Source organism: Paramisgurnus dabryanus, chromosome 3, assembly GCF_030506205.2.
Source record: "Paramisgurnus dabryanus chromosome 3, PD_genome_1.1, whole genome shotgun sequence".
NCBI classification, from domain to species: domain Eukaryota; kingdom Metazoa; phylum Chordata; class Actinopteri; order Cypriniformes; family Cobitidae; genus Paramisgurnus; species Paramisgurnus dabryanus.
In genome coordinates, this window is record NC_133339.1 from 38,414,753 (window position 1) to 38,427,633 (window position 12,881).

Below are 12,881 nucleotides of genomic sequence, written 5' to 3' on the forward strand. Positions count from 1 at the left end.
GAAGCAGAGAGGAGGGGAGCTGCTCTCATTTATCTGCTTTGTAATTACACTCTTCTTTGTTTACAGATCCCCTGACAGGAGCTGATGTTCCTGCTTTAAAAGTTTACTGTCACGTCTGGGTGTCTCCCATTCCTCCACAGCTTGCTTCCTTTGAACATCTCAACTGAAGAAGATCCAGAGAACGGAGCAGACCAATACTCCTACTGATGTCCTTTGGTTACTAACTACTGCTTTACTGAGGCCATTTAAAAATATTTGATCATTTTTTTTTAAATAGTGATGTTGTGTAGATATTAAATCAGTTGGTTTTAAAGTAGAAAGATAAGAAGCTCTGCGCTGAACATCTTTTGAGGACACCAACCATATAAAAGAAGGGAAGATCATCTTTTGATATTTCTTGAGGAGGTAAGAAACTTATTTGAAGAAAATGTGATTTGTTCCCTCAGAGTCATGATTTAGTTTTTTTCCCCTATTATGTTTGAAACAAACTGATAAAAAAAAAACTAAACAAATGTTTGAACCATGCTGTCATATTTGATAGTGAAAATGTGTCCTGTATAGCTCTGGTAGACCATTGCTTCAGCAGTGCAAGAGGTCATGGGTATGAACCCAAGGAGCACAAATGCTTATTTGAATTAAATTTGCATTGGATCACCGGATCATTGGATGGATTAATGCATTATGGCAAATGTATAAATATGATTGTCCAATACTGTTATATTTGCTGAGATCTCAAAATATTTAAGGAAGTTATTATGAATTACAGTTACAACGAACTACTATTTTCATGAGTGAATATTTTCTTAAATGTAAAATAGTTTAGATATCTGTGCTTTTGACGTATGAAAAATATAAAAAATTATTTTATTATAATTGTCCTCTTATTACACAGATTTATTGGCATTGGTTAGTAGTTTAGAATGCCTGTGGCTTAATGAGTTTATGATGTATACCAAATCTGTTGTTTTTTTTATCCATGTTGGCTTTTAGAATTGATTTTGACAATTGAATGAAATGATAAATTGCCTCAGCTGTTTCCTGTTGACGCTCTTTTGGTCATGTTGACATGCTAATTAACCCAAGAAAAGACAAAACTGTGTTTTACCCTGCAGAGTTAACACTAACTTAACACTAACATCTGGCATACATCAAAAACTGCAGGCCTTTTAGTTTTGGTAGACCGAGTGTAAAAGTTGGGGGTGGCTGAGTTGAGAGTGTTAAGAAAATGTTAAGAAAGTTACCGTATAACTCATTCAGAGATAAAGCACATCCAATCTGTATACCAAAATTAATTTATATTTACATTACATTTATGCATTTAGTAGACACTTTTATCCAAAGCGACTTATCCAAAGTGCATTCAATCTGTACATTTGATCAATATGCGCGCGGTGTGGTTGTAGAAATATCCATCTTTAAAACTTTATTAACACAAATAAATACCTTCCGGTAGTGCCGCCATCTTAGACTCCTCTGTATTCAGGAGAGAGTATTAGCGTAGTGTACGCACTTTTCTTAGTGACGTATGACAAATTCGGAGGGCGGGGGCACAAAGCAGCAGCAGAGTAGCCTCCATAGGCTGCGTAAGCTCTCATCCTGAATGCGAACGCGACTAAGATGGCGGCGCTACTGGAAGGTATTTATTTTCGTTAATAAAGTTTTAAATATGGATATATCTACAACAACACCGCGTGGATTACCCTCAGAAGACCTTTGTTTATCATCCTGGAGCCGTTTGGATTTAATTTGTGAAGGATGGACGCACTTTTTTGGACTTGAAAGTCGTGGACTATGGGTGGACCCCGTAACATTACATTTAATCAACTGAAAGATCTAAAACATTTTCTAAAATATCCGAAAATGTGTTTGTCTGAAAAACGATGGACATATGCAACTCAGACAGCTTGGGTGTGAGTAAATCATGGGTTTAATATCATTTTTGGCCGAACTATCCCTTTAAGGGGATTTGAAGCGAAAGTATTTGATGAATGTACTGTATAATACAGGGGCACACTTTTATAAGACTTTGTCCCACCTATGCAAACTAAGATTTTGTATAATTTTCTTTGTGTGTGTGTTGTGTTTGTGCTTGGATTTGTTTAGACTGTTTATTAGACCATAAGCACACTAATGAAGATTCCAGCGCCTTGTTTCCTGGTTCTCCTGCTGTGTTTCGGGGGGACGCACGGTGCAGAGAGCCGCAAGCAGACTTTTAATGAAGAAGCCTCCAAGGGTGATGTCAGTCAGAAGAGGCCGTCCCGGGCATCAGAGCAAAAGCCAAACCGCTGTTCTTACACCTTTATCGTGCCCCAGCAGAAGCTGACAGGTGCGCTTTGCGTGAGCACAGAGTCTGCTCGTGGCAACCACTCGGAGACGGCGGCCCTGCGAGCGCAGCTGGACCGACAGCAAGAACAGCTGGACAGAATGCGTGGGGAATTGGAGCACGAAGGGGCGCTGGCCAATGAGATGAGAGTTCTGCGCAGAGAAAGTGTCAACATGAACGCCCGCATCACCCAACTTTACGCCCAACTACTGAATGAGATCATACAGAAAAAGGATCAGGGTTTGGAGCAACGACGACTCGAGAATTTGCTGATAAACGCAACAGCCCAGGTAGCTCAAAGTTTTATGTATAGATAAGAAAAAGGTGTTTTTTTATATAAGTGAGGTTGAGATTTTTTTAAACTTTATTTTAACTAAATGTCACCCAAATGTCTGTGAAATCCCATCCATTTTTTCTAATTCATAATCAACTTTCTGCATCTGTGAAATGGCAAATTCCATCAGGTTCTGCAGTTGTCTAGCAGTTACAGAGACCTGGAGAAGAAATATGACATGATCACTTCACTCGTGAGCAACCAGAGCCAGATAATCACACAGCTGGAGAAACAGTGCCAACTCAAAGACTCCACCAAAGCACATCAGGTATTAGCTTCACCCTCCTGATGCCCAACAGACCCACAGGGGAATTCCCCCAAACACTAACAGAAGTTCTTGTGATCTTTACAGGAAGCTACACGACTTGCGGTTCAACAGTCAAGTGAGCTGGTAAATGCGAACTCAGAGCCTACATACGTTGCCAGCAATGTCCAAAGAGACCAAAGTGACCCTTTGCAACAGGAACACAGACAGCAGAAACCGTTGGAGACCTTTGATGATTCTCCCAACCTCCCCACAGATGCACCTTTCATCAGTTACCCTGTCACAAAGTCTCCAGGTAGCATCTAAATAAAAATTGGTTTGAGGTTGCTAAGCTGTTCTGAGGGTGTTTAGTATGTTGCTATACACAGTTAACTGGGCATTCAGGGTGGTTACCAAATTTAAAGGGTATCTATAATATTTGGGCCTCTACATGTTTTTGCCTGTTTTATCATTTGATAGGTCTATCAACAAACTCTCAGAAATAAAGGTACATGAAGGTACAAAAGTTGTCACTGGGGCGGTACCTTTTCAAAAAGTACACTTTTGTACATCGTAAGGGCTCATTATAGTTGTGCGTATGTCCTATGGTGTAGCCTCACAGACGAAGAAGAAGAATAAGCAGCTTGTTTTGTAAGTTTTGACAAGACCAGCAGTCATGGAGGTAATAGACAGCAACTTTTGATGCAGTTTGAGTTAAATCACTCCTCAACTTGGCCCATTTTTTGAGCTCACCGTCGCAAACGGAAATGCCTATAACGCAGTTTTTTACCTGATGGGAGGGTATTCTAGTGGACCAATCACAGTGCTTGTGGTTCGCGTAGAATGGACACACTGTTAAAATTTTGGCGAGGTGAGCTACGCACAGCCTACGGATAACCTACAGTGTAGACCTTACAATAACCTTAACTTGCACTTAAAGGATATGTCAATTTTCTTAAAAAATAAAAAAATCCAGATAATTTACCCACCACCACGTCATCCAAAATGTTGATGTCTTCCTTTGTTCAGTCAAGAAGAAATTATGTTTTTTGAGGAAAACATTCCAGGATATTTCTCATTTTAATGAACTTTAATGGACCCCAACACTTAACAGTTTTAATGCAGTTTAAAATTGCAGTTTCAAAGGACTCTAAACGATCTCAAATGAGGCATAAGAGTCTTATTTAGCGAAACAATTGTCATTTTTGGCAAGAAGATACAAAATATGCACTTTTAAACCACAATTTCTTGTCTTCCTTCGGTCCTGTGACGAGTCAGTGCGACCTCACGTAATTGCGTAATGACGTAGAAAGGTCACGTGTTACATATATAAAACGCACATTTGCAGACCATTTTAAACAATAAACTGACAGAAAGACATTAGTTAGTATCATTCGACATACAACAACGTCCGAACGTTCCTCTTTCTCCACACTTGTAAACACTGGGAGTAGTTTTGCATACGTCATCCGTGACCTCTTGACGTGATGATGTATTACGTGGTTTAGAAGTGCATATTTTTTATTTTTCTTGTCAAAAATGACAATCATTTCGCTAGATAAGACCCTTATGCCTTGTTTGGGATCGTTTAGAGTCCTTCGAAACTGCAATTTTAAACTGCAGTAAAACTGTTAAGTGTTGGGGTCCATTAAAGTCCATTAAAATGAGAAAAATCCTGGAATGTTTTTTCAAAAAACAATTTCTTCTCAACTGAACAAAGACAGACATCAACATTTTGGATGACATGGTGGTGAGTAAATTATCTAGATTTATTTTGAAAATGGACTAATCCTTTAAGACACATGCTGGTACCTTAAAGGTAAATATCTGTACCCAAATGATAAATATTAGCAATTCTTTTGTACCTTATTTAACAGTGTACATCATAGGATCCAGTCTGTGACATCCAGGCAAAAGTCCCATAGTCCAATTATGAGATTAAGAGCATCAAAGTTTCACATTTATTTCAATCTTTGACATGACCTTACTCAAGTCAATATTAAAGATATCAAGGTTATATTTCTACACAATGTTCTTTACATCATGAAGTATGTATTTTAGTAAACAATTCCCACAAAAAATGACTTTAGCTGGTTTTCACAGGTATTATTCATGTCTGTAGCACAAAAAGTGTAATGCTTGAGTGGTTTAATAGAGAAACATATCCTCAGTCCAATAGTAAATTAGCAAAATACCCAGATATGGGTCATGTTTCATGTTGTTTCTCATGTGATGTTTAGGAATTGAGAAGCCCCAAGTGTCAGTGACCGTAGTGAGGGAACTTTATCTCAAAAATTCCCAACAATGTTTTATCAGAGGTGGTGACCCCCATTACGCTTCACAAAATGGAAAGACTCAGAGCTCACACACACACACACACACACACACACACACACACACATGCGCATGTGTACATCACACAGACCATTATAGAGCTCAAATTACAATGCAATGCGTTTTACATCAACTCAAGGGTGTTTTGCTCCATTCAACGATCCCGGCGGTCCCAAATTACAGGCACAAATTCACACAGGAGATCAATGAGTGTTTACTGTGCTGTAATTCAAGCAGGGATCTTTAACAGAGGAGGACACTGAGGAGGCTCGAAGATTCCTGCTTTGGGAAGTTAATATATCCCCAGATGTTATCTAAATCAGAGTATATATACTCTTTAGGATGTCCTTAAAGGGATAGTTCACCCAAAAATGAAAATGATGCTTATCCTGTATGAGTTTCTTTGTCCTGATGAACACAAAAGAAGATATTTTGATAAATGATGGTAAGCACACAGCTGATTGTAACCATTGACTTCCATAGTAGGAAAAAGAAATATTATGGAAATATTGTGATAAATGATAAAGAAGATATTTTGATAAATGATGGTAAGCACAAGGTTGATGGTCCCAAATCGTATTTGTTTTTCAACATATAAGTTTTTTCAACATAAGGATGAGAAAATAATTTATTTTTGGGTGAACTATTCATTTAAGACACAAAAACTGACTTAAATTGGGTTTTCCGCTTTTTTGAGGGTGCTTGAGATTTTAATTTGAATTTTTTTGGTTTGGTGGGAGTGAAAATTCCTGCATGGTGAGGTGATAAAGAGGCTGAGATACGAGTTGAATGTGTAAAGCTCATGACCTTGCGGTCTTCTGAACACACACAGCTGCAACTTCTTCTACAGACCCTTCACACATTATATATATCTCTCACACCTCTCCCTTCAGCAGTAAGATACAACGAGCCTGGTTTCTGTATTTACTAAGCCACACCTAAAATGTGGTCATGATGTAATATCATAAAGTGTGGGAATTATTTAAGAATAGCACATTTGTTTAGATTTATAAAAATGTACATATATTTGACCCTGGCCGTGAATTACATAATATCATCCTACGTAATATAAAGAACATTCATTGTGTGAATATCGTGATACATTTAATATTGAGTAATAACATGTCAAAGATTAATATCAGTGTTGAAATACTAGATGGAAATTCAACTTTGATGCTGCAAATTTCATAATTAGATTATGAGAGTTTAGCCGGGATTTCACAATATTTTTTTTATTTTATGCATTTGGCAGATGCTTTTATCCAAGCAACTTAAGGTATACATTTTTTATCAGTATGTGTGTTAACTGGGTTCAAGCCCTTTTGTGCTGCTCATTGCAAATGAAATTAAAATAATTTAAGTAGGTTTTACATGATAAAACTAGACATACTGATTAAAAAGTCAAAAGATATTGAGTCACATTAAGATACGTAAACACTATGTTCATGAATAGCCTACACGTGGTTACTCTTTCAGTACATCTGTGTGAACCTAAAGGCCACCTTTTATGCAAAACCCACTTACAAGGTTTTTGGACAGTAATGTGTGTTGTCAGTGTGTGAACACAACCACCCTACAATGAAAAAATTTGTATTCCCCATTAAACCAAAGCAGTCTCATTAGACATGATATTTTGATTATCTTGTTAATGTGATGTCACACTGATAAATCCCCGCCCATGGCCACTGACAGACTGGTTAATTTTACCCAAAAGCTTTTCTAAATGTGTCTTTTAGCACATTGTAGTGCTAATGCGGCACTGTAAAAAAATTGCTGTAATTATGCAGCTGGTTGCCAGTAACTTACTGTAGAAGATAAAGACTTAAAATGTTTCATGTTCATTTAACTTTGAACAAACTGTTGCCAGTAAATAACATAAATGTAAAATCTACAGTAAGTTACTGGCAGCTAGTTGTAATACCCAGTAATACCCAGTAATACTGTAATTTCTACAGAAATGTTTTACAGTGTACTATTGCCCAGATTGTATCAGGATTCAGATCTATTTTCAACCAAAGGCACTCACTGACTGTTAAGGGAGTGAGGAGCAATAGCTTATTTGCATTTAAAGGTACAAACATAAAAACAGAGCTTTTTTTGCCACTCAAATAATGGCATTTCAGACATGTTTTATCAAATAATCTGTGGGGTATTTTGAGCTAAAACTTCACAGACACATTCTAGGCACGACTGAGACTTATATTACATCTTGTAAAAGTGGACATAATAAGTGATCTTTAACAGGAACTGATTAATACATCCTGTGTAATCTTGCAACAAGTTTAAGAAATTGTTCGATTAAAAGAGAGATCTAGTATAAATTATTTGCAAATCCCATTAGGTTTAATGCAATGACATTCAATAAAGCGCGATTTAGGAGCCTCAAAGTGTCCAAGTACTTTTCTGGGACCACTGAATTCTCAGAAAGAGTACACTGTCTCCTGTTAAAGGACCGTGGCGGGACTGTCAGCATGTTCTGGAATCAGGAGAGAAGACCAGTGGCATCTACCTGTTGCGTCCACGCAATACCAACCACCTGTTGCAGGCCTGGTGTGACCACGGCAGAGCTGAGGGTGGCTGGACCGTAATCCAGAGGAGACAGGACGGCTCTGTCAACTTCTTCAGAGCTTGGGATCAATACAAGGTGCATGCAACAAAATCTTATTTGCATGGTGAAATATCACTTCCTGTCAATTTATCCAAGTCAATGCATGCATACTGTAGTAAAGTAGACTGTTATAATCTGGTTTAAGTTTGAACAATTCTTGACCGTCCACAGCAAGGCTTCGGCAATCTGGATGGAGAATACTGGCTGGGTTTGGAGCACCTGTACTGGCTCACCTCTCAGGTCACCTACAAGCTGCGAGTAACCATGGAGGACTGGCAGGGGCGACAGATGTACGCCGAATACGACAGTTTTCGAGTGGAACCTGAGAGCGACTGGTTTCGTCTACGGTTAGGCGGTTATCAAGGCAATGCAGGAGACTCTCTCTCGTGGCACAACAACAAAGCTTTCACAACTCTGGATCGGGATAAAGATGCATACTCAGGTAATTTATCCTTTATTTAAGTTTTTTTGCAACTCTTTTTAAAATCTCTAAAAATCTGATCTCTTTCTCTCAATAGGTAACTGTGCTCATTACCAAAAGGGAGGTTGGTGGTACCACATGTGCGCCCATTCTAACCTGAACGGGGTGTGGTATAGAGGCGGGCATTATAGAAGCCGATACCAGGATGGCATTTACTGGGCGGAGTTTCACGGGGGCTCGTATTCTCTAAAGAAAGTGGCCATGATGATTAAACCTGTATAAGATGGAGAGATTTGAACTGAAAATCTGTGCTTAAATGTCTGCTATATTCAACTGAGGATTTTTCTATACAAAGATGTGCAGACTAAATTGTAAATCATTGGCGAGTGCCCCTGGTATCTAAATATTTTAAATCAGATCTTGTATTTGCATTATTGTACAGTGCTTTATTTTTCACTGTCTGTATTTGTGTATTATTGCATATACTGTATAAAATGAATACTTTTTTACTCTGAATTATTCGTTAAGCAGTATGTCTTATTGTATTACTCATGTAGAAATGTTTTTTTTTATTTTTTAAAGTTGTTGCGTCATAACTTTAGTGGTTTCCCTCTTGAAAGTGAGCAGGATATCCTGTTCAGAGCATCTTAGGCATTTTACAGCACACGTTTTGAATAGGTACAACTAAAACCTGATCATACTTAACTCTCGAACTTTAAAGGAGACGCTGCATCCATCTTCCATTCATTCCTGGCATCATTTTTTATGGGTTTGGTCAGGTGCCCATGATGCTTTTATCTCAACAGTTGTTGGGTGTGTTGCTGATCACCCTTGCACATGGCGGTAAGTTCTCAGTATCTTTATTTGGCTTCTGTGTCATTTCAAAGCATCTTTCTGTGGAGCCGGTTATGTCTTACACTTCTGAAAATGTGTAAGAAAAAAGTATACTTGAATGTACTAAAATTATACTTAAATACCAGCATGTACAATTGTAGTACATTGTTCTTTTTGTGCTAAATACAAGTGTAAATGTTTTACACTACAAATATACTAATTAAAATATAGTTCTACTTCGGTAGTACTTCAAAAAAAGTATACCAGTAATACTTAAATTGATTTTAAGCGTATTGAAAAAAATATGTTCTTACGTTTATGTAAAGAAGTACTAAGGGCTAATCTGTGATGAAAAACGGAAAGTTATTAATAAAGTGCAGTATCTTTTCACCTGGTGCTTCTTTGCTTTAGATGCTCAGCTCTTTGGGGATGTGGTCACACGTGCGAGCACATTTCCAATAAAAAAGCTTGTTTTGTAAGTTGCAAGGCTTTGTAGACACGCGATTCAGTTTAATTTAGTTGTAAATGTCATCTTTCACTTTCATTTATGTATTGCTGGAGACAAGAAACCTTACTGATAAACACTCCCTGTTATAATCAGCTGTTTAGGAGTAATCATGCTGTTCATGTTTCTAAATTCATACATTAACATACTAATGCATGCTCAGTGTGCATTTCTCCAAAATGTGTCTTGTTCCACTTTTGGAAAGTGTTTAGAGGGTGTGGCTGGTGCTAGTTTCCGAAATGAACGCATTGTTTGTTAGGTCACCAAGTAGATTTCACACCTCTACCACTCCAAATTCACAGTTTTCAGAAACATACAAACAGTCCCACGATAAATACAAGACCCAAAATTCAAAGTATACAAAGAGTGTAGATAAAGAACTGAAGATTATCGCTGTGCATAAATGATTCGATTTAAAATGCCCAATCTTAAAAAAAGTACTTTCAGTTTACCTAGTGCAGGGGTGTCCAAAGTCGGTCCTGGAGGGCCGGTGTCCTGCAGAGTTTAGCTAAAACTTCCCTCAACACACCTGCATCAAAGTATCTAGTCTGCCTAGTAAGACCTTGATTAGCTGGATCAGGTGTGTTTGATTAGGGTTGGAATAAAACTAATTTATTTACTTGAAATACCTCCTGAGATTTCATTTACATTTAGGCATTTAGCAGACGCTTTAATCCAAAATGACTTACAAAGATTAGAAACAATAAAGCAATTTGTCATAGCAGCAATACAATTAAGTGCTAACCAGGTCCGAAACAATACCTGTTAACAGAGAAGGAGAAAGTTACATTTTTATTTATTTTTTAATAGAAGATAAAAGAGCAGTGCACATCTAGCCTATTGTCCAGTATCCACAGATTTTTTTTATGTTGCAAGAAATGTGGCTGACTGGAACGCATGAAGTTGGAAAGGAAAATGAATGGGAAGTCATGAAGTGCCCTTTTATAAAGGGCCGCTATTATCACAAGGTGCCGCTCATTTGCTGAAAGTAATGTTCTGGATGGGGTGTAGGAATGTAGGAAGGCATGAAAGTATGCTTGTGCAGTGCCAGTAAAAGTTCAGTAGGTAAGCAGTAGTGATTATACCTCATACAGGCTTCAATCATGTTGTGTAGATGGAATAAAAGGAGAGGTCCAAGCACTGGTCCCTGATGGACCCCAGTGGGCAACTTGTCAGCTAACTTGTCAGCTAAGGTATCACAGTACCTATGATACCTAGTGATGATAGGGTGGCTATCTGATGGTTGACTGTGTCAAAGGCTGCCGACAAGTCTAGCAGAATAAGGACAGAAGAGAAGTTTGTAACTTCAGTGTCAGTCAGTGGAGAAAAAGGAGAAATGGATGACAGATGTGTGTTCTGAAGTTTGTGGTGCTGAAAATAGGTTGCGGATGATGTTTCATTAGTGAATAAAGTTGTCAGCTGACATTTATTTTTCATTAGTTTTAAAAGTTTTTTTCAATAGTATTTTACAATGCTATTGTTATTATACGGACCTGTTATTGGAGCTTCATCTGGTGATTTTCTTTTGTTGGTACATTAAATGTATCTATTCAATTCAGTTCAATTTTATTTATATAGCGCTTTTTACAATTGTTTAATTGTTTCCAAGCAGCTTTACATTAATAGATGCAGGAGAAAACACAGAAAAATCTATGGACAACATAAGCAGCAGAATACACGTAGTGTTGTTTTTGGCAGCCTGTTTTCATTTTAGTTTTAGTCTAGTCTTTGTGTCAAGCTGTCATTTTAGTTTTTATTAGTTTTAGTCATGTCATACTCTTTTTAGTCTAGTCAAGTTTTAGTCAACTAAAATTCTTGCCATTTTAGTCTTATTTTAGTCAGACTTATCCATTACTATTTTAGTCTAGTTTTAGTCGACGAAAACTGATGACATTTAAGTCTAGTTTTAGTCAGTGAAATTGTATTTAGTCTCTTTTTAGTAATGCAATTCTATTTAACCCATATAGTATAATGACCTAATAGTATTATAGACAAAACAATATTTTCTTTTAGCCAAACCCATTTCAAACAAAAGTTATATTATTGTTACCTTATAGACCCAAGAATACATCCATTCCAGACATGGAAGATGCTCTGATTTGAATAGATATTTATTTTACTATCCTCTGAGTGAGTGACTTGACTGTTCGTAAGAGTCTACATAAAAGTCTACATAATCAAAACAAAAGTAGTCTAAGCAAACACACACACACACACACACACACACACACACACACACACACACACACACACACACACACACACAAGGTCAAATGGGTCACACACAACTATAGTATGTGTGAGAATAGAAATATGCTATTGTTAACATTTATAATTGTATTTTGACAGCAGCACAAACTACAATCATACATATGTAACTATATATTATTATAGTTTATATTTCTGCATCTGTACGTTACCACCAGTGTACCTAATGGACTTTGGCTTAGTTAATCTAATGTGACAAAGCTGATCTTAAATGTCAGTATAAATCCAAGCAATTTTGGAGAATTACTAAATGTTTTTCTTGTAAGTAAATTAAAAGTCAGCTTTAAGAAAACATCAGATGTCTATTAAGAAAAGCAAAGTTGGTATGTATGGTTATGTTTTCAACAGTACAGGTGTTTGATTGATTTAATACTCAAGTATTCAGCGAAGTATGTTTTGTTTATTTAAATAATAAATAAGTGTAGTTATTAAGCATATACAAAACAACGAATGTCTTTAGCATAGATATATTTACCGCGGTCAAGCCAGCCGCTGTTCGAAAATACATGGTCAAGCCAGCCGCATTTCAAATTACGCGTGTGCGCCTATTACTATACATACGGTAATTTCAAGAAAAGCAGAAAGAACGCGCTTTTCAGAGCGCTTGGTTTCCTCTCGCTCGCTTTCTCTCTCTCTCGCTCTCTCTTTCGCTCTCTCTCTCTCTCTCTCTCTCTCTCTCTCTCTCTCTCTCTTTGTCTCTTTCTTTCTTTCTTTCTCTCTCTCTCTCTCTCTCTCTCTCTGTCTGTCTCTCTTTCTCTTTCTTTCTTTCTTTCTTTCTTTCTTTCTTTCTTTCTTTCTTTCTTTCTTTCTTTCTCTGTTTTTTTCTCTTTCTTTCTCTCTTTCTGTCGTTCTCTCTCTGTCAATTTTCAATTTAAAGAACTTTATTGGCATGATTGTGTCACTTACTATATTGCCAAAGCATTATACATAAAACAAGAAACATACAGAAACACAATATTAACAAACATTAAGGTGCAATTAAGCTAAGGTGCTGGGTGATGGATGAAGTA

General features: G+C 37.2%; 2 protein-coding genes across 8 annotated transcripts in view; both read left to right on the forward strand.

Annotated features, from left to right (window-relative positions):
* On the forward strand, positions 1-8,561 carry angptl6 (angiopoietin-like 6). Its single transcript, XM_065249680.2, has 7 exons — positions 1-405; positions 2,104-2,613; positions 2,788-2,925; positions 3,010-3,217; positions 7,686-7,879; positions 8,015-8,285; positions 8,362-8,561. The coding sequence occupies exons 2-7, from the start codon at positions 2,131-2,133 to the stop codon at positions 8,544-8,546; spliced, it is 1,479 nt and encodes a 492-aa protein (XP_065105752.1). The 5' UTR covers positions 1-405; positions 2,104-2,130; the 3' UTR covers positions 8,547-8,561.
* A 408-nt stretch (positions 8,562-8,969) lies between these two features.
* Positions 8,970-12,881, forward strand: part of LOC135731030 (hemicentin-1) — a 49,552-nt gene continuing 45,640 nt past the window's right edge. For all 7 annotated transcript variants that reach the window (XM_065249275.2, XM_065249204.2, XM_065249015.2 and 4 more), the window contains exon 1: positions 8,970-9,107. In XM_065249275.2, the coding sequence (XP_065105347.1) occupies positions 9,050-9,107 (58 nt within the window). In that variant the 5' untranslated portion in view covers positions 8,970-9,049. The remainder of the gene's footprint in view (positions 9,108-12,881) is intronic.

What these genes read in the sequence shown, in the direction of transcription:
- angptl6 (XM_065249680.2), top strand. Translation starts at nt 2,131, where the DNA reads ATGAAGATTCCAGCGCCTTGTTTCCTGGTTCTCCTGCTGTGTTTCGGG. An exon ending in TGATAAACGCAACAGCCCAG is followed by an intron (nt 2,614 to 2,787) that starts GTAGCTCAAAGT and finishes AAATTCCATCAG; the next exon opens with GTTCTGCAGTTGTCTAGCAG. An exon ending in CCCTGTCACAAAGTCTCCAG is followed by an intron (nt 3,218 to 7,685) that starts GTAGCATCTAAA and finishes CTCCTGTTAAAG; the next exon opens with GACCGTGGCGGGACTGTCAG.